The sequence below is a fragment of the Oncorhynchus tshawytscha genome, linkage group LG12 (genome assembly GCF_018296145.1).
Source record: "Oncorhynchus tshawytscha isolate Ot180627B linkage group LG12, Otsh_v2.0, whole genome shotgun sequence".
NCBI classification, from domain to species: domain Eukaryota; kingdom Metazoa; phylum Chordata; class Actinopteri; order Salmoniformes; family Salmonidae; genus Oncorhynchus; species Oncorhynchus tshawytscha.
This window is the reverse complement of record NC_056440.1, coordinates 26,688,049-26,708,659: the sequence shown is the minus strand read 5'-3', so window position 1 is coordinate 26,708,659 and position 20,611 is coordinate 26,688,049. Positions and strand designations below refer to the sequence as shown.

General features: G+C 44.8%; 1 protein-coding gene across 3 annotated transcripts in view; it reads right to left on the bottom strand.

Moving 5' to 3' along the window:
* coro1ca (coronin, actin binding protein, 1Ca) overlaps positions 1-20,611 on the bottom strand; it is a 58,583-nt gene that overhangs the window by 7,681 nt on the left and 30,291 nt on the right. For all 3 annotated transcript variants that reach the window (XM_024438624.2, XM_024438623.2, XM_024438625.2), the window contains 2 exons: positions 2,173-2,295; positions 656-785 (listed from right to left, as the gene is read on the bottom strand). In XM_024438624.2, coding sequence (XP_024294392.1) covers positions 656-785; positions 2,173-2,295 — 253 coding nt within the window. The remainder of the gene's footprint in view (positions 1-655; positions 786-2,172; positions 2,296-20,611) is intronic.

Here is a 20,611-nt window from a genome sequence, read left to right as displayed (position 1 = left end):
TAGAGGTAATTTATTTTATAAAAGTGCGGGCTGTCTCTTTAACGACATCATTCACGAGGCAAGAGGGGGGCGGTCCGTCTGAGCCTTATTCACACAGTCAGTTTGCTAAGGCAATAGATCATCTTTGGGAGAGACATGAGAGACCGATTAAGTGAATGAATAAAGTTTGTGGCAATCAGCATATTTTGCATTAAGGATTTCATATTATCACAAAGTACTCAGGTAGTAGTGAATTTATGTTAGCGTCAGCTGTAAACTAGCAAGGGAAGTTAGCCTACAAAGCAGGAAGCTGACGGCATCGTATTGCATTGTAAAGTGTTCTAGCCTGTATAGACATTGTTTTGCGACCAGTAATTAACAGGTTCAACATTTCTACATGCCCAGTTGCATTATTCAAGTGTGTAAACTCCTGTGCAGCATTTGTGGGGAGCTAAACCTGATGCAGCCCAGACTCCCAGTGCAGACTAAGTGGAGCAGGCACAGTGCGCTCGCACTAAGGGGGACCTTCAGCGGCGCTGATACAAACTTGATCCGTGAGAAATTTGACAGAAGTAGCAAAAGTAACAAAAATGATAGTACCGAACCATTTATGTTCTAGTATCGAAAAAGTACAGACGTTTTGGTATACCATGCAACACTAGAGGATACCACTCACCGGCACTGAGCAGGACGTTGCGTGCTGTGGGGTGCCATGTGATGATGCCAACCCTTTTGGAGTGTCCCTCAAGGACCACCACAGGCTCAGACAGGCCAGTAACCAGTCCGTTCTCAGGGATCTGCCACACCTGCAGACAGAGATAAGGGTCAGAGGTCAGGGCATAGCTAGGGTCAATAATGCATCACATACTGAATTTAAATCAAATTTGATTTGTCACGTGCCAAATACAACATTTCACCTTACAGTGAAATGCTTACTTAAATGAATTGTTGGTTTAAGGGCTTGTAAGAAAAATATGTTAAGAAAAAATAGAAAATAAAAGTAACAAATAGTAAAATAACAATAGCGAGGATATAAACAGGGGGTTAGTCGAGGTAATTGAGGTAATATATACATGTAGGTAGAGTTAAAGTGTCAGAGAGTATGGCTGCAGTTCCCCTGCTGTTACGTGTCGTAAAGCACTAAACTAAATCGACCGCAAAACGCAGTACATTCACATGAACAAACTTGTCAAAAACTCTTCTAGATTGACATTACTGTGACAGGAAGTTAGTAGATCACACAACCATGACTGAAGGGGGCGGCAGAGATCTAAAGTCACTCACCATACTGACGTACATCCTGAGTAGCTTACTTGCCACTGACAATACAGCCAGTAGACTATACAAATACAGTAAAGATCGCAGAATGAAAACATTGATCTATGGAAATAAAGACTAAAGGTAAAAGTTATTATCTCTATGATCTCTGACAGCAGTAGACTGACATTATGAAAGGCATGTGGTTCAGTAGTCAAACCACTGCATTACTACTGAACCCCTACACTAATCAGAGCTCCTACTCCAGCTGCAATAGGTCACTACGGATACAGCAGTCAACAGCAACTCATCAACATTACTTTAAGGGAACCAATTCGGTGTGTATTTCTAGCAGCAATATTAAATGTTCTGAAGAGAGGAACCTTTGGCGGTTCAACTTCTGTAAATGCACTCGGAACACTGCATCCATTTCACAGACAGGTCTTCTGGTGTTGAGAGAGTTTCATGGGGAAGTCAACGCCTACAGGTGGGGAAGTGGTAGAAGCATACCAAAGTACACTGCGCACACTGATCACTGCCGTTCACAGCCCAAATAAGGACATATGGAGAAAAGTACAGCACCAGCCTCAAACAAGTTAGTGACCTCAGCCATATAAAAAAGGCTAAATCATTCCCCAGAGCTGGTTCCTATACGACTTGTCTCTCTCTGCGTCTAATCTAATCCAGACTAGAGGGCGAGCCCTGCCTGCACCCATGCTTAGCTACCCTATCACTATTGGAATCAGCACCCTTCCCTACGCTATCAGTATCTGGCCTTTCACAACCAAAACTTGTCATCTCCTGTCGGTTGGCATCGGTGAGAGGGTGTGTGTAGATGGACAGGTTAAGTATGAACAAACATTGCTGTACGGTTCCACTGAAAGGCACAGTCTCTGCTGAGGTGTGTGTCAGGGAGAGGGGTGATTGTAACCATACCATAACTGTGCAATCCTCCGAGCCGCTGGCGATGACCTGGTCATTGTGGGGGCACCAGTCGATATCCAGCACAGGGCCTGTGTGACCACACACTGTGGGGTAGGCCTTGTCAATGCGGCCCGACTGTGGAGAAACAAGCAGATACAGACATGAGATCAGTCACGGATGTCTATGACGCCTGGTGATTTGAGGGAACAACTTGACAAGTTTAACTTAAACCATGAAATCACAGGGTTAGGCCGACCAACTAGAGACCATGTACAAAACAAGGAGTATGCAATAGAGATGTTCCCTGTGAGCAGAGGGCAACATCCCGAGGAAGAGGAGCTCAGTCAAACATTAACCAGACACATTTTGACTACCTGTATTTAAATCTGTGTGTTTTCAACCAAATTACACAGTCCACTAATGCATTAAGAGCATAGAGGGGAACAGAGTCAAACAGAGAGACTCACCAGCCTAGCACTGTCATAGCCTCTAAAACCATTTCTGTTTGCAATTCTGCTGCATAGCTATATCCTAGGACTCATTTAGATTAAAGCTTACCCTTGTTTAATATGTAAATGATGGCATGTTGGTGGTGATGACAGACGCACACCAGCAGAAGCTTATTTTTTGCTCTTTAAAGTGAAACCCTGAGCTAACCTCCAATCTGAGCCTCTTATATAATACCCTTATACAACACAGGCCAGATGGCCAGAAATCACTTCCCCAGCCATCACACACACAAAACAAAGGAGCCAGACAAAGGGAAGGCTTTCCCACCCTATCAGCTGACTTCCTGATGACATCAGTCTGGTCTGAAGACGGGTACTATCTTGACCTCTGACCCTATCGTGATTGGAGGATCAGGTGCTCTCCACGGTGTGAATTCTGGGAAATTCGAAGTCTGAAGATGCTGAGGGGGGTAAGGGTTGGATTCGGGAGACTGACGCACCCTTTTCCATGCTCCCGTCAGTTGATTGCCCAACCAGACCACCACAGAGCCCGACAGTCAGATGATGTCACAGAGACAGAGCCCTGCTGGCTGCAGCCATATTTAAAGCATAATGGTCTGCCTCATGAAAATCACTCAATGCCCACAGCCATTCTAGCAGTAGACTGGGCACCATGACAACAATGGTTTCAGAGGGGCTAAATATAAGTGCTGCATATTCAGTCACAGGGAGAAGAGCTTTTCCAGGTCTCTACTGTAGACATTAGAAAACATAATAACAGGGCCTGTAAGCATTAGGCACACCAGCCTTTAGTGTTGACTTCAAAACTCAAGAGAAATGCTTAGAATGACCATTCAGATAACCTAAGAGCGTGAAGTCCGAGAGTACAAACATATTCAGGTATGAAGCAGCTCTGTCCTCATGGACATGTAATCGAGGCGTATGTGGACAGAGGGAGGTAACAAACGACGAACCTGAGTGGGCGGTCTAGGCCCTATGTCTAAATGCTTGTGTAACAGCAGGCAGTGGATTGGCCACTAGGACCCAGACAACCATTTCAGACCAGGATATGAGTCAGTATGTTGTCTGAAGTCTCCTCCATATTTCTCTATTACTTCCCTTACTTCCCTGCCTGCTGTGGCACTGGGCCAAAAAAGGACTGGCCAGTTCAACTCTGCTGCTCAAGTCACAATACACCACACACAGTGTTAGGTTAAAACCTGATTACGATAGTGGTCAGTGAGTCACAGTAGTTCAACACAAACTAAAATGAATCTTTCATTTTGTGAGTGCCAGACATGGCCATAGGGATTGTGGTCATAGAAGACAGTCAATTGGTTCACACCAAAACCACTGCCCAGGACACAATCACAGCCCTCCCTACAGCAGAGTTGGGCCGTGACACAAACTCCAACATCAGTGATCAAAGTCTGAGTGTACTATACCTGTGTGTGTATATGAATCTAAAAATCACATGACTATGCCTCGCCCTGTCCAGAGAACACTCCCGGAAATCTAACATAGAATAAATCAGCCGTTGTTCTGGGCCTGGGACGGAAGGATAGTCTCCTCTGAATACATAGCCAGAGAGGGAGGTGAGCAGTTTCTGGAATGAGACAAAGGTTGACATGGTCACAAACAGCAGCCTGAAAGTGATTCTCAATCTCCCGCTGTTGGGGGGAGTGGCCTGTTCGCAGCAGGATGTGAAGCAGGAAAGACAATTCAGTGTCGAGGGGGTGTAGGCTAGCTAGGCTATATCAGCAGAGGACCAGGTGTGACAGAGCAATGTAGGCTAGGCCTATAATAGCACAGGATACTGCTCAGTACTAGCATTTCCTCTTAGCTGCTTCGGCCTTGCTCAGATCAACAACATACAGCTAGCTGGCGGCTGTGTTCGAGAGCATCAAACTGATGCATCATGGAGAAATTGTGACTGACTAATATTATTGAGTAGTTATTTATGATGCATGGTGACTTGTACAGTCAGTTTCGACTCGCCTTTAAAGTCGGCTGCAATGTGGAACACGCCCAATGTTTTTCATCAGGCTGGGTGGTTGGTTGTATAATGTTGTTAATGTCAGCAGAGGTGTGGTTTCCCTGGCTTCATGTGACATGTTGAGTTGCAGGTTTTCAGCAGACCTTCACAGGGACAACAAAAGGTGTGCAGATGGCAGACTAGGATCTGGGTGTGTGTAGTACATAGGCCAATACACTGAGAGCACAAAACTTCAGGCTCTTTCCATGACAGACTGACCAGATGAAAGCTATGATCCCTTATTGATGTCACCTGTTAAATCCACAGACAGGTTAAAAGAAGGCCTCGAGACAATTGACACATGGATTGTGTATGTGTGCCATTCAGAGGGTGAATGGGGAAGACTAAAGATTTAAGTGCCTTAGAACGGGGTATGGTAGCAGGTGCCAGGCACAACGGGTTGAGTGTGGCAAGAACTGAAACACTGTTTCCCATGTTTAACAACAATGATCTATCAACCAAAGGACATCCAGCCAACTTGAAAACTGTAGAAAGCATTGGAGTCAACATGGGCCAGCATCCCTGTGGAACACTTGACACCTTGTAGAGTCCATGCCCTGACGAATGGAGGCTGTTCTGAGGGCAAAAGGGGGGGCAACTCAATATTACAAAGGCATTCCTAATGTTTTGTTCACTCAGTGGTATTTGCTGCCTGCCCGTCTCAGTGGTATTTCCTGCTGACATCAGCAGTGTCATGTCCTCTAACTGCTGCCTGGTTCACAGACCCCAGAGAGATTAGAGACAGTGCCACAAATGGCTTCCTAATCCCTATATAGTGTACTTTTCACCAGAGCCCTATGGGTTCTGGTCAATAATAGGGCATTATATAGGGGACAGGGTTACATTTGGTACGTACTCGCAGACTAGGAACATGTGCACAGGGTCTAGGGAGGACCTCGGCACTCTACAGGAGACTCACATTTCACATGGAAACTCTGTTACACACCTCTCACACCAGTTCAATTGATACACTTTGTTATTCTTCACCAAAAAAAAAACTAGGAGGACAGTACAATCTACATGGTTGACTTGTGAAGAGGGGACAGAGCCCAACAGCAGTGAGGGGCTGCTGTAGGCCTGGCTGTTAACACAGTTCACACGGCTGCTGTAGGCCTGTTTACACACAGCTCATAGGGCTGCTGACATGCCGTCCAGCGGGACTAAGAGCCTGTCGTTCCAGTCATCCCACATCCCAGGCAGCTCTGATAGGGCTGTGACTAATGAGAGAGAGGGAGCGGGAGTGTTAAACGCACCACTGAGGTGTTAATCGTGTTTGTCTTTGTTATACACAATATGGAATTCCACGGTCCGAGAGAAGTACAGGAGAGGATCTCGCTTCAAGCCTGAATAAATATTATTTGATAGCGTTGTGATCATCTACAAAAGGATGGAATGTTTTGTATGGTGAGGTCACTGATGGTTAGGAAAGGACTGCCAACAAACAGATCCTAGCCAAACTGCTCAAACATTTCCAAGGCAGGCACCACCATGCTGCTGTTTATGAGGAGAACAGACGACACACATCACTCTTTTACACCACAACTTCTCAATGCATAACCCTTTTAGTAGACATTCTTATCCAGAGTCCAACTTCCTTGATTCAGGAGAACACAGGTAACTAAACTAGATTCTCAGAGATAGTGAAGAGCAATAGGAGGCCTGGCCTGTGGCAACCTGCCTCTGCTCTGACTGACTTGCTCCTCCCTGAGACGCAGCCTGAGGCAGGTATGTATAGCTGCGTTTACACAGGCAGCCCAATTCTAATAAAACATTTTTCTCCCCCCTAATTGGACTTTTGACCATTAAGATTAGCTTGGAAAAATGTAATGTGAAAAGATGTGATTGGTCAAAAAAAACAATTAGTAGAAAAAAGATTGGAATTGGGATGCCTGTGTAAACGTAGCCAAAAGATACGGCCGGCCTTGATTCTTATGTGTCATAAAATTCACCCCCCATGTAATTCGGTAACCACAGAACTGTATTGAACTGGAACCATTCCGGAGAAGGTGCCAGGTGAGCAATTGCTAAAGCTGAAGATAAGAGGATAGGCGCTTGATAAATGATGCTTGTAAGTACAGAGAATAGTGCTCTAAGCTAAAGACCAGGCAGAGTACAAGGACCGGCGACAAGTATAAACACAGTGAAAAGACTGTTAGCTAATTGGCACAGCCCCTTTACATGCCTGCCTTGAGTGACATCACAGAACACTTTCAGCCCCCAAACCTTAAAAAAAAAATTTGACGCGCTGCTCCTGAAACAGATCAAACCAGCAAAGAAGAAAGGAATGGCAGACCAGACCACTGGTCATAATCTCCACGACAAACAGTCCAGTGGGAGAGACAGGAGGCTGGGTAGGAGTGTGTTTCATGTAGACAAGGAGGTGGGAGTTGAGACATGCGACAGACAGTTGAGCAAACCACTGACTTGAGTAGAAAGTCTGAACAGCACGGTCAAAATCATACGCAATTGAGGCAACCCATCAAATAAGTAGGCTAAAGCCTGAATTGAATAAAGCAATCCAAAGCAGACTCCGTCCCCAACATACATTTTTCATTGGATTGTTATATATGATACTGTAAATGACCAGAACACCTAAGGACCTTGACAAGGCTATGTGCTGTATGATATCCTATGAGAGAATGTGTCAAGCAAGCAGACCTGTTGGATAGCAATAAGTGAAGCTACAAAGTTGTGTCCAAACCTCATAAGATACAACAAAACAAAATGGACGATGGCAAAGTTAACTTGTTTTGGCTGGGGGCAGTATTGAGTAGCTTGGATGAATAAGGTGCCCAGAGTAAACTGTCTGCTACTCAGGCCCAGTTGCTAATATTTGCATATTATTAGTAGATTTGGATAGAAAACACTGAAGTATCTAAAACTGTTTCAATGATGTCTGAGTATAACAGAACTCATATGGCAGGCAAAAACCTGAGAAAAAATCCAACCAGGAAGTGGGAAATCTGAGGTTGGTAGTTTTTCAACACTTATCAAATACAGTGTCTATGGGGTCAAATTGCACTTCCTAAGGCTTCCACTAGATGTCAGTCTTTGTTTGATGCTTCTACTGTGAAGTGGGGGCGAATGAGAGGGGAATGAGTCATAGGTCTGCCAGAGAGGCATGAGCTGACCACGCGCTTTCACGTGATAGTTAGCTTGAGTTCCATTGCAATTCTCCGGTTGGAACATTATTGAAGATGTGTTAAAAACATCCTAAAGATTGATTCTATACAATCGTTTGACATGTTTCTACGGACTGTAACGGAACTATTTTACTTTGTCTGCACCTAGTGATCGCATGTCATGAATTTGGATTACTGGGCTAAACGTGCAAACAAAAAGGAGGTATTTGGACAAATTATGGACTTTATCGAACAAATCAAACATTTATTGTGGAACTGGGATTCCTGGGAGTGCATTCTGATGAAGATCCAAGGTAAGTGAATATTTATAATACTATTTCTGACTTCTGTTGACTACACAACACGCCAATGTATACTGACATTTTTGGATACAAATATGAACTTTATCAAACAAAACATACATGTATTGTGTAACATGAAGTCCTGTGAGTGTCATCTGATGACGATCAAAGGTTAGTGATTCATTTATCTCCATTTCTGCTTTTTGGGACTCCTCTCTTTGGCTGGAAAAATGGCTGTGTTTCTGTGACTAGGCACTCACCTAACATAATCGTTTGGTTTGCTTTCGTCGTAAAGCCTTTTTGAAATCAGACACTGGTGGGATTAACAAGAAGTGTATCTTTAAAAATGGTGTAAAATACTTGTATGTTTGAGGAATTTTAATTATGGGATTTGTTAGTTTTGAATTTGGCGCCCTGCACGTTCACTGGCTGTTATATCGATCACGTTAGAGGGTTCTCAACCCAAAGAGGTTATCACTTTGAATCCGTAAAACCCAAGAGGCATCACACACAAACACATCCTTACAGCAAAACATCTGACACACGATGGAGGGCTCTTACACGCATGCTTCCCCTCTGCGCACCATGGAAATGTCCACCTTTCCGCTTCCCTTTGTGAGTGTACGGCCTTGAGAGCACAGATGAGGCTGCATACCGTTCAGACCCTGGGCTGGTCTCCATGAGAAATGCAGCACAATGAGAGGAGAGGCACAGTACAGGCAACCTGGACACCACCGTGAGGCACTCCACTCTGACTGTATATGGCTGGAGATATGCTCCAGCTTCAACACGTGAATGGAGGGGTAGATCAGAGGGCAGGTGGTCAGAAATGAGTGATGACAGGGCAGGAGCCAAGACCAACATGTGGCTGCCCAGGCCCAGTTAGGTTAGGAGAACCTTCAGGTACAGAGAGGGGGAAACTATTGCCTAGGGAAAAAATGTTTTTATAGAGATCAAAAGAGGTATGAATCCTGGGCCCAGCATGTCTTACAAACCTCATTAAGAAAATGTTTAGAGGGACATGACTGTCACTCAACCAGCAAAACACTACCACTAGTGAGGATAAAGTCTACTTAGTTCATTCAATGTTCCATACATTTCCTTGCCTTTCAGAAACAAAATATGGAAATTATACACAATGAAAACCTGCACCAAGCAAGCATAGTACTAATCTTTAATTAGAAAATCAATGGCACTAATAACAAACAGAACATGTCAATGAGATCCACAGAGAATCTGGCTGACATACAACACTTGACATAAAAAAAAAATCTCCCTCTCCTCCAGGCCTCTCATCTCCAGCCTATCCCTGAAATCACCGGGAACTGGCAGTGCTGGCAGCCAATGACGAGGCAGGGAGGAAATGGTCCTGTAAGGCTGTCAGGCAGGGTGCAGTGAATGGCCATATATGGTCAAATCTGCAGTCAGCAGGACTCAGTGGCAGCAGTGGTGAAAGCAGTAGCAGAGGCAGTATAGGGCTCCTGGAATACAGATTGAGCAGAATGGGCAAAGACCATTACAATACCCCCCTCTTGCATGTTTAAGAGTTAAGTAGGGAGGGAGAGTGTGTGTGTGTGGGTGTGTGTGTTTCAGTCAGCCAGAAAGAGCCGGCTTTAGGCAAAATAAATAAGTAAAAAGAAAAGCAGATACATTTTTAAAAATTGGCGCAGGCAACGTGTCAGTGAGAATAAATACAAATCCATTGAAAAAGACTGCTTTTTAGCCCATTCATTGATAAATACATTTGATGCTTATCGGTGTATAGGTCATTTAGCAAAATTTAGTGGAATTAATTGCAGTGTATGTATTTTTGTTGGTCATTATGTATACCCGCACAGTGTACAGATACAGAGCCTAGTTTGAGTGGAAAATGTGTCAGCGTGAGAGCTGCTGCTACAGTGCCTCAAACAGCTCATTCGTTACTGCTGGAGTGAAATGTGCTTTTTTACTAGTCCAATCATTGTGCAACAATTTTAAATGCAATTGTGTGATAAAAGTTGATGGCCACAATTAAAAATAGCTAGTATTTTTATTTCTCAACTGGTAATTGAAGCATGCTTCCCATCCACCATCCAAGTGCACAGGCAACGGTAGGGAGGCTTTAGCGCCTCACACCAGTGGAGGGAGTATGCATTTTGAAAACATACTTAATGTTTGAAACCAGAACGTTTAACTTCATATCATAAACGCAGCAAAAAAAGAAACGTCCTCTCATTGTCAACTGCGTTTATTTTCAGCAAACATAATGTGTAAATACTTGTATGAACGCAACAAGATTCCACATACATCTAACAGAAATGGTATAATGTGTCCCTGAACAAAGGGGGGCCAAAATCAAAATTAACTGTCAATGCAGCTGGTGGCCACACCAGGTACTAAGTACTCCAGTACATCTCCTCCTCATGGACTGCACCAGATTTGCCAGTTCTTGCTGTGAGATGTTATCCCACTCTTTCACCGAGTTCCCGGACAATACTGGGGGGGGGGTGGCCCTTGCCCTCACCCCCCGAGCCAACAGGTCCCAGCCACACTCAACGGGATTGAGATCCGGGCTCTTCGCTGGCCATGGTAGAACACGGACATTCCTGTCTTGCAGGAAATCACGCACAGAACGAGCAGTATGGCTGGTGGCATTGTCATGCTGGAGGGTCAATGTCAGGATGAGCCTGCAGGAAGCGTACCACATGAGGGAGGAGGATGTCTTCCCTGTAACGCACAGCGTTGAGATTGCCTGCAATGACAACAAGCTCAGTCCGATGATGCTATTACACACCGCCCCAGACCATGATGGATCCTCCACCTCGATCACAGGCCTCAGTGTAACGCTCATTCCTTCGGCGATAAATGCGTATCCGACCATCCCCCTGGTGAGACAAAACCGACACTTTTCACCAGTCCTGTCTGGTCCAGCGACAGTGGGTTTGTGCCCATAGGTGACGTTGCTGCCGGTGATGTTTGGCAGGTCCTCACCAGACAACAGGCCTACATGCCCTCTGACCAGCCTCTCTAAGCCTATTGCGGACAGTTAGGCATCTCACAGTATGGACAATGCAATTTATTGCCCTGGCCACAGCTGCAGTCCTCATGCCTCCTTGCAGCATGCCTAAGGCACGTTCACGCAGATAAGCAGGAACCCTGGGCATCTTTCTTTTGGTGTTTTTTCAGAGTCGGTAGAAAGACCTTTAGTGTCATAAGCTTTCATAACTGTGGCCTTATTTGCCTACCATCTGTAAGCTGTTTGTGTCTTAACCGTTCCACAGGTGCATGTTCATTCATTGTTTATTGTTCCTTGAACAAACATGGGAAACTGTGTTTAAACCCTTTACAATGAAGACCTGTGAATTTACAAATGACCTTTGAAAGACAGGGTCCTGAAAAATAGACGTTTCTTTTTTTGCTGAGTTTATTATGAGGTATGTCTTACCTTGCTTCAAAGTAGCCTAGTCAAAACCAGACCATAGAAACGTGGCGGCAACAGAAATTCTCAGCTCCATCACGTGCAGAGTTCTTTTTCCCCTGCTAATTGCATTATGGAGCGAACATTCGAGTATAACTTACTGCCTTGTTCACATTACTGCGCTTATAGTTTATCAACATTTTAAGCTAAACGTTCTGATCGGTTGCATCAGCCTCGCTACTTATAACAATGTAGCCTAATGGTTCTATGAATTTGGGATCCATCATCCCACAACTGTCCCAGAGTCTGTTTGGAATTGGCCATTTCTTTCTTGCAGAGAACGACAAGCTGACCAGTAGAATAGGTATACTTTTCCACTATAGGGGATAGTAGATTGACATAGGCTAGTGATTTTGCTGTTCGCTACTTGTCTTGTTGGCTGAGGAAAAGTAAAGGAACCGCTTTAACATCTTCAAAGTGCACATAGGAATTCGGTAAGAAGGAAGCACGCCGTTGCATCCTCGAGTTGCATGTTAAGATGAATTACCATAATGTAAATGTGATTTGTCATTCTGAGCAACATGGGTGGATGCTCGAATTAGATTACACACCTAATGCACATGGGTCTGGTACATTTCAAATGTCCAGTTAATTTAAATGCTGCCGGTAAAATCTGTCAGGTACCACTAACGGAAACCCTGGTGTGCGTGTGTGTGTGGAAGACCGTGTGCGCGCGCACACACCCAGGGATCTCTTAAGCCAAAAGGGTGAGCTCTGGATGAATGAGGGATTGAGGACTGGTCCAAAGACAACATGGCCAAATCTGATTTTCCTCTACTGTGAAGAAAGATTTTTGAACCACTGGTTTAGAACATGACCTCGTACACAGTGTCCTGGCTGTACTTTTATCCCAAAAGAGTCCCAGAACAGACTGAAGAAACCTACTGCCTCAGTCAGAATAACGTTATTGTAACACACTGATCAACACATGGTTACTACATATGGGAAATAATGACAGAGGCTACTGAGCCAGCCAGTCATCATGAAGAATTCAACAATTTCATGCTTGCCTGACTCAAATGAGGGCTTTCAAGGCATGAGATTATAAATCATAAATAGTGGTTTATTTATTTTTCCTTATTGAGACCCCCCCCCCTCTCTACAGAGTTTGGTCAGGCAGATTGAGAGGCCAAAGCAGGAATGTCTCAGTGCAGTTGCTACAGCATGCAGTCTCCCACTGCTTCCTTCATATGGAAATTAGGGAATATATTACATTGCGTCAGGCGCACAGAGAGAAAGGAGATTGAAAGCATGAGGGTTGAAGACGACATGCGTTCAGTCAGACACCTGACACCTCCACACATCCCTCTCGGTCCTGACAGGACGCAGCCAAACATGCAGGCAGCAACAATGAGTCGAGGCGCTGAGTCATCTTGGCCTGCCACAGGAACCACCTCCTACACAGACACACCCAGCTCATCTCTGTGATACTGACTGACCAATACCACAGGCACCTTATGGCCACACACACACACACACACACATCGCTCCACAAGCTCAAGCATAGGCCAACGTGTCCAAGCACACACACAGGATAATAGGCAAGTGCAAGGAAAGTATGAAGGGTGAATATCAAGGCAAAATCTCAAGACACCTTCAGTCAAAGCTCAAACCTACACTTACATGGAGGGTTTCTGTGGTTCTCGGACATAAAATCAACAATGCTGGATGTGAATAGGGGAGGTAGAACATATGAAGATAAAATGAGGGCCACAGTACGGGCCATATTTTGGGGGTTGGATTCAAGGAGCAGCACCCTCGTTCCACATCCAGCCCCCCTCAGCAGGCCGAATGCTGCTGTGACAAAGGGCCTGGCTGGGAGTGAGCGAGAGACAAAGGCTCTGAGCAGCTGGCTGCCCAAACAGCACAGCATGGGCAGATGGGCCTGTCCACCCTCACATGGGCTATAGCGTGTGTGTGTGTGTGTGTGTAAAAGAGGCAGAGATGGCAGAGAGAGTCAGACAGACATGCGAAGACACATTGATGTCAACGCTGTGCCCTGCTATGAGGCTACGTTGACATTGTGTGTAGGGGTTGAGCCATTAAGGGAAAAAAAAAAATTCACCTTTATTTAACCAGGTAGGCCAGTTGAGAACAAGTTCTCATTTACAACTGCGACCTGGCCAAGATAAAGCAAAACAGTGCGACAAACAAACGGTCGACCTCTAGACTGTACGATTATGATTTTTCAACACCGATACCGATTATTGGGAGGACCAAAAAAGCCGATACCGATTAAATCGGCAGATTATTATTATTTATTTTTTTGTATTTGTAATAATGACAATTACAACAATACTGAAGGAACACTTATTTTATTAACTTAATATAATACATCAATAAAATCAATTTAGCCTCAAGTAAATAATGAAACATGTTCAATTTGGTTTAAATAATGCAAAAACAAAGTGTTGGAGAAGAAAGTAAAAGTGCAATATGTACTTTTGTAACCGATATGAAATGGCTAGCTAGTTAGCGGTGGTGCGCACTAATAGCGTTTCAATCGGTGACGTCACTCGCTTTGAGACCTTGAAGTAGTGGTTCCCCAAGCTCTGCAAGGGCCGCGGCTTTTGTAGAGCGATGGGTAACGATGCTTCGTGGGTGACTTGGGTGCAGAGGGTCCCTGGTTCGAGCCCGGGTCGGGGCGAGGGGATGGACTAAAGTTATACTGTTACACTATGTAAGAAAGCTAACGTTTCAGTTCCTTGCTCAGAACATGAGAACATATGAAAGCTGGTGGTTCCTTTTAACACGAGTCTTCAATATTCCAAGGAAAGAAGTTTTAGGTTGTCGTTATTATAGGACTATTTCCCTCTATACCATTTGTATTTCATTAACCTTTGACTATTGGATGTTCTTACAGGCACTTTTGTATTGCCAGTGTAACAGTATAGCTTCCGTCCCTCTCCTCGCTCCTCCCTGGGCTCGAACTAGCAACACAACAGCCACCATCGAAGCAGCATTACCCATGCAGAGTAAGGGAAACAACCACCCCAAGGCTCAGAGCGAGTGACGTTTGAAACGCTTTAGCAAACGCTAACTAGCCAGCCAGTTCACTTCAGTTACACCAGCCTCATCTCGGGAGTTGATAGGCTTGAAGTCATAAACAGCGCAATGCTTGACGGCACAACAAAGAGCTGCTGGCAAAACGCACAAAAGTGCTGTTTGAATGAATGTTTACGCGCCCGCTTCTGCCTTCCACCGCTCAGTCAGATACTTGTATGCTCAGTCAGATTATATGCAACGCAGGACACGCTAGATAATATCTAGTAATATCAACCATGTGTAGTTAACTGGGGTGGCAGGATAGCCTAGTGGTTAGAGTGTTGGACTAGTAACCGAAAGGTTGCAAGTTCAAATCCCCGAGCTGACAAGGTACAAATCTGTCGTTCTGCCCCTGAACAGGCAGTTAACCCACTGTTCCTAGGACGTCATTGAAAATAAGAATTTGTTCTTAACTGATTTCCCTAGTGTGTTAAACTAGTGATTATGATTGATTGTTTTTTTATAAGTTATTTTGCTATTTTGTAAATGACATCGCCGAAGTCAAGGATTGGTAGGATGGTCAGTTTTACGAGGGTGTGTTTGGCAGCATGAGTGAAGGAGGCTTGGTTGTGATTCTATATTTAATTTTGGACTGGAGATGCTTAATGTGAGTCTTGAAGGAGAGTTTATAGTCTAGCCAGACACCTAGGTATTTGTAGTTGTCCACATATTCTAAGTCAGAACCATCCAGAGTATTGATGCTACACGGGCGAGTGGGCAGCGATTGGTTGAAGAGCATGCATTTAGTTTAACTTGCATTTAAGAGCAGTTGGAGGCCATGGAAGGAGTGTTGTTTGGCATTGAAGATCTGGAGTTTTGTTAACACAGTGTCCAAAGAAGGGCCAGAAGTATACAGAATGGAGAGACCGCCAGAGGTCCGGACAACAGGCCCTCCGATTTGACCCACTGAACTCTATCAGAGAAGTAGTTGGTGTACCAGGCGAGGCAGTCATTAGAGAAACCAAGGCTGTTGAGTCTGCCAATAAGAATGTGGTGATTGACAGAGTCGAAAGCCTTGGCCAGGTCGATGAATACAGCTGCACAATAATGTCTCTTATCGATGGCGGTTATGATATCATTTAGGAGCTTGAGCGTGGCTGAGGTGCACTCATGATCAGCTCAGAAACAAGATTGCATAGCGGAGAAGGTATGGTGGGATTTGTAATGATCGCTGAGATCCTGGTTGAAGACAGCAGAGGTGTATTTAGAGGGCAGGTTGGTCAGGATGATATCTATGAGGGTGCCCGTGTTTACGGATTTGGGGTTGTACCTGGTAGGTTCCTTGATTTGTGTGAGATTGAGGGCATCTAGCTTAGATTGTAGGACGGCCGGGGTTTTAAGCATGTCCTAGTTTAGGTCACCTAACAGTACGAGCTCTTAAGATAGATGGGGGGCAATCAATTCACATATGGTGTCCAGGGCACAGCTGGGGGCTGAAGGTGGTCTATAACAAGTGGCAACAGTGAGAGATTTGTTTCTGGAAAGGTGGATTCTTAAAAGTAGAAGCTCAAGTTGTTTGGGCACAGACCTGGATAGTATGATGGAACTCTGCAGGCTAATTCCACCCTGTTTGGCAGTTCTATCTTGTCGGAAAATGTTATAGTTGGGGATGGAAATTTCTGGATTTTTGGTGGCCTTCCTAAGCCAGGATTCAAACACGGCTAGGACATCCGGGTTGGCAGAGTGTGCTAAAGCAGTTAATAAAACTTAGTGAGGAGGCTTCTAATGTTAACATGCATGAAACCAAGGCTTTTACAGTTACAGAAGTCAACAAATGAGCACCTGGGGAATAGGAGTGGAGCTAGGCCCTGCTGAGCCTGGATTAACCTCAACATCACCAGAGGAGGAGTAGGATAAGGGTACGGCTAAAGGCTATACGAACTTGTCGTCTAGTGTGTTCAGCACAGAGTAAAAGGATCAGGTTTCTGGGCGCGGAAGAATAGATTCAAGGCAAAATGTACAAACAAGGGTATGGTAGGATGTGAATATTGTGGAGGTAAACCTAGGCATTGAGTGACGAGACACCAGAGACACCATTTAAACCAGGTGAGGTCACTGCATGTGTGGGAGGGGGAACAAAAGGGCTAGCTAAGGCATATTGAGCAGGGCTGGAGGCTCTACAGTGAAATAAGATAATCACTAACCAAAACCGCAATGGACAAGGCATATTGACATTAGGGAGAGGCATGCGTAGCCGAGTGATCATAGGGTTCAGTGAGTGGCTAGGCAAGCTGGAGAAACGGCAATTCAGACAGCTAGCGGACCGGGGCTAGCAGAATGGCTTTAGGGGGACGTCGCAAAGGAAGAGTCTGTTGAAGCCCCCTCGGACAGTTATGTCGGCAGACCAGTCGTGATGGATCTGCAGGGCTCCGTGTAGGCAGTAAAAAGGTCCAGGCCAATTGGCAAAATAGGTATTGTAGCCCAAGAAATTGGCTGATGGACCTCTTCAGCTAGCCGGGAGGTAGGTCTAGCTCGAGGCTAACTGGTGCTTGCGTCGGGACAGAGACTTTAGCCAGGAGTAGTCACTCGGATAGCAGCTAGCTAGCTGCGATGAGCCGTTGTAAAGGTTCAGAGCTTGCGGTAGGAATCCGGAGATGTGGTAGAGAAAAAGCAGTCCAATATGCTCTGGGTTGAATCGAACTGTGCAGACTGGCAGGAGTTGACCAGGCTGAGGTTAGCTGCAGTTGCAGAAGACAACCCTGAAACTGCAATGTTAATTAATGCAGTGTAACATTCCTGTTTGTACAGTAGTATTCTCCACGCTGCCATAGAGATAGATGTGTGTTCTCTAAACTTATATGGAGACAGCAGCCTGAACCTCCCCTTTCTCTGAAAGACTACGTTTTGACACAGTGGTAACCAAAGCCACAAGCCAAATAATTCAAAACGGCCATTTGAAACAATATTAACTCTTCTTAGTGTTTTAGAGCATAGCCTGTTGAGGGAACATTAAAAAGAGATTAGTCCATGCTGCCAGCCAGTATGTAAGCAGATCTGAAAACATGGGATCCTTTTTTAATCCTCAACTTGCAGAAATTGCCCTTCGCTCTGCGCGTAAAAGCAATCATTCTGTCCACTTTCAATTCACCAGTCAAAGCAGACTTTGTCCTACGAACACACCCTGAAGCCCAAATGTATTTTTAACGCACATGAACGAGCACGTACACGCTGGAATTAGAATGGACAGGAGTAAATGAGAGAACACAGGACCGCGAGTGTCAATGGCGTCAAATTATAAAGCAAGTCTATTTTACCCTTGCTTCTACACGGTTCAATGCTGGTAAAATAAGCAAATAAATTGCATGGGTCATTTATAGAAAAGGGATTATGATCTTCCCTCTGCTAAGTAGACTATAGTAGTTTAAATGTATTGGGATGTAAGAAGGTTTATCAGTCAAATAGGCTACATATTTGAAAACAATTGTAGCCTACCAGTGTTGATTTCAATCATAGTAGGCAGACAAAGTAAATTCTATAAACTGCTCGGGTGTACTAGCTTCAACTCTCCTCACGTTCGTGAGCTAACAACTGTTTAGCGCAGGAAGGTACAGTTGATCCCTCCCGTAACACAATATAATTTAAACATATGCATTAATGTGTCTAATAGAAAGCAAAAACAAAATGTAGACATTAAATACATTCTAGTTTCCAAAATAATTTTTACAAAGTTGGGAGTGCCAAATGGAGGCGCGGTGGATTCAAAATCACGCCCCGTCAGTGTATATATAAATCATTGGTATAAAGATAGGAAAACTGCCGCGGTCATCCCCCTCTTCAAAGGGGGTGACACCCTAGACCCAAACTGTTACAGACCTACAGTGGGGAGAACAAGTATTTGATAACCTGCAAAATCGGCAGTTTTTCCTACTTACAAAGCATGAAGAGGTCTGTAATTTTTATCATCATAGGTACACTTCAACTGTGAGAGACAGAATCTAAAACAGATATCCAGAAAATCACATTGTGTGATTTTTAAGTAATTCATTTGCATTTTATTGCATGACATAAGTATTTGATACATCAGAAAAGCAGAACTTAATATTTGGTACAGAAACCTTTGTTTGCAATTACAGAGATCATACATTTCCTGTAGTTCTTGACCAGGTTTGCACACAATGCAGCAGGGATTTTGGCCCACTCCTCCATACAGACCTTCTCCAGATCCTTCAGGTTTCGGGGCTGTCGCTGGGCAATACGGACTTTCAGCTCCCTCCAAAGATTTTATATTGGGTTCAGGTCTGGAGACTGGCTAGGCCACTCCAGGACCTTGAGAGGCTTCTTACGGAGCCACTCCTTAGTTGCCCTGGCTGTGTGATTCAGGTCGTTGTCATACTGGAAGACCCAGCCATGACCCATCTTCAATGCTCTTACTGAGGGAACGAGGTTGTTGGTAAAGATCTCGCGATACATGGCCCCATCCATCCTCCCCTCAATACGGTGCAGTCGTCCTGTCCCCTTTGCAGAAAAGCATGCCCAAAGAATGATGTTTCCACCTCCATGCTTCACGGTTGGGATGGTGTTCTTGGGGTTGTACACATCCTTCTTCCTCCAAACACAGCGAGTGGAGTTAAGACCAAAAAACTCTATTTTTGTCTCATCAGACCACATGACCTTCTCCCATTCCTCCTCTGGATCATCCAGATGGTCATTGGCAAACTTCAGACAGGCCTGGACATGCGCTGGCATGAGCAGGGGGACCTTGCGTGCGCTGCAGGATTTTAATCCATGACGGCGTAGTGTGTTACTAATGGTTTTCTTTGAGACTGTGGTCCGAGCTCTCTTCAGGTCATTGACCAGGTCCTGCCGTGTAGTTCTGGGCTGATCCCTCACCTTCCTCATGATCATTGATGCCCCACGAGGTGAGATCTTGCATGGAGCCCCAGACCGAGGATGATTGACCGTCATCTTGAACTTCTTCCATTTTCTAATAATTGGGCCAACAGTTGTTGACTTCTCACCAAGCTGCTTGCCTATTGTCCTGTAACCCATCCCAGCCTTGTGCAGGTCTACAATTTTATCACTGATGTCCTTACACAGCTTGCTGGTCTTGGCCATTGTGGAGAGGTTGGAGTCTGTTTGATTGAGTGTGTGGACAGGTGTCTTTTATACAGGTAACGAGTTCAAACAGGTAATGAGTGGAGAAGAGGAGGGCTTCTTAAAGAAAAACTAACAGGTCTGTGAGAGATGGAATTCTTACTGGTTGGTAGGTGATCAAATACTTATGTCATGCAATAAAATGCAAATGAATTACTTAAAAATCATACAATGCGATTTTCTGGATTTTTGTTTTAGATTCTGTCTCTCACAGTTGAATTGTACCTATGATCAAACAAAATTACAGACCTCTACATGCTTTGTAAGTAAGAAACACTACCGATTTTGCAGGTTATCAAATACTCGTTCTCCCCTGAATATCCATCCTGCCTTGCCTATCTAAAATCTTCGAAAGCCAAGTTAATAAACAGATCACTGACCATTTAGAATCTCACCGTACCTTCTCCCCTGCGCAATCCGGCTTCCGAGCCGGTCAAGGGTGCACCTCAGCAACGCTCAAGGTACTAAACGATATCATAACCGCCATCGATAAAAGACAGTACTGTGCAGCCGTCTTCATCGACCTGGCCAAGGCTTTTGACTCTGTCAATCACTGTATTCTTATCGGCAGACTCAATAGCCTTGGTTTTTCTGACGACTGCCTCGCCTGGTTCACCAACTACTTTGCAGACAGATCTCAGTGTGTCAAATCGGAGGGCATTTTGTCCGGACCTCTAGCAGTCTGTGGGTACCACAGGGTTCAGTTCTCGGGCCGACTCTTTTCTCTGTATATAAAAATGTCGCTCTTGCTGAGGGCGATTCCCTGATCCACCTCTACGCAGACGACACCATTCTGTATACTTCTGGCCCTTCTTTGGACACTGTGCTAACTAACCTCCAAATGAGCTTCAATGCCATACAACTCTCCTTCTGTGCCCTTGAACTGCTCTTAAACGCTAGTAAAACCAAAATGGATGCTTTTCAACCGTTCTCTGCCCCGCACCTGC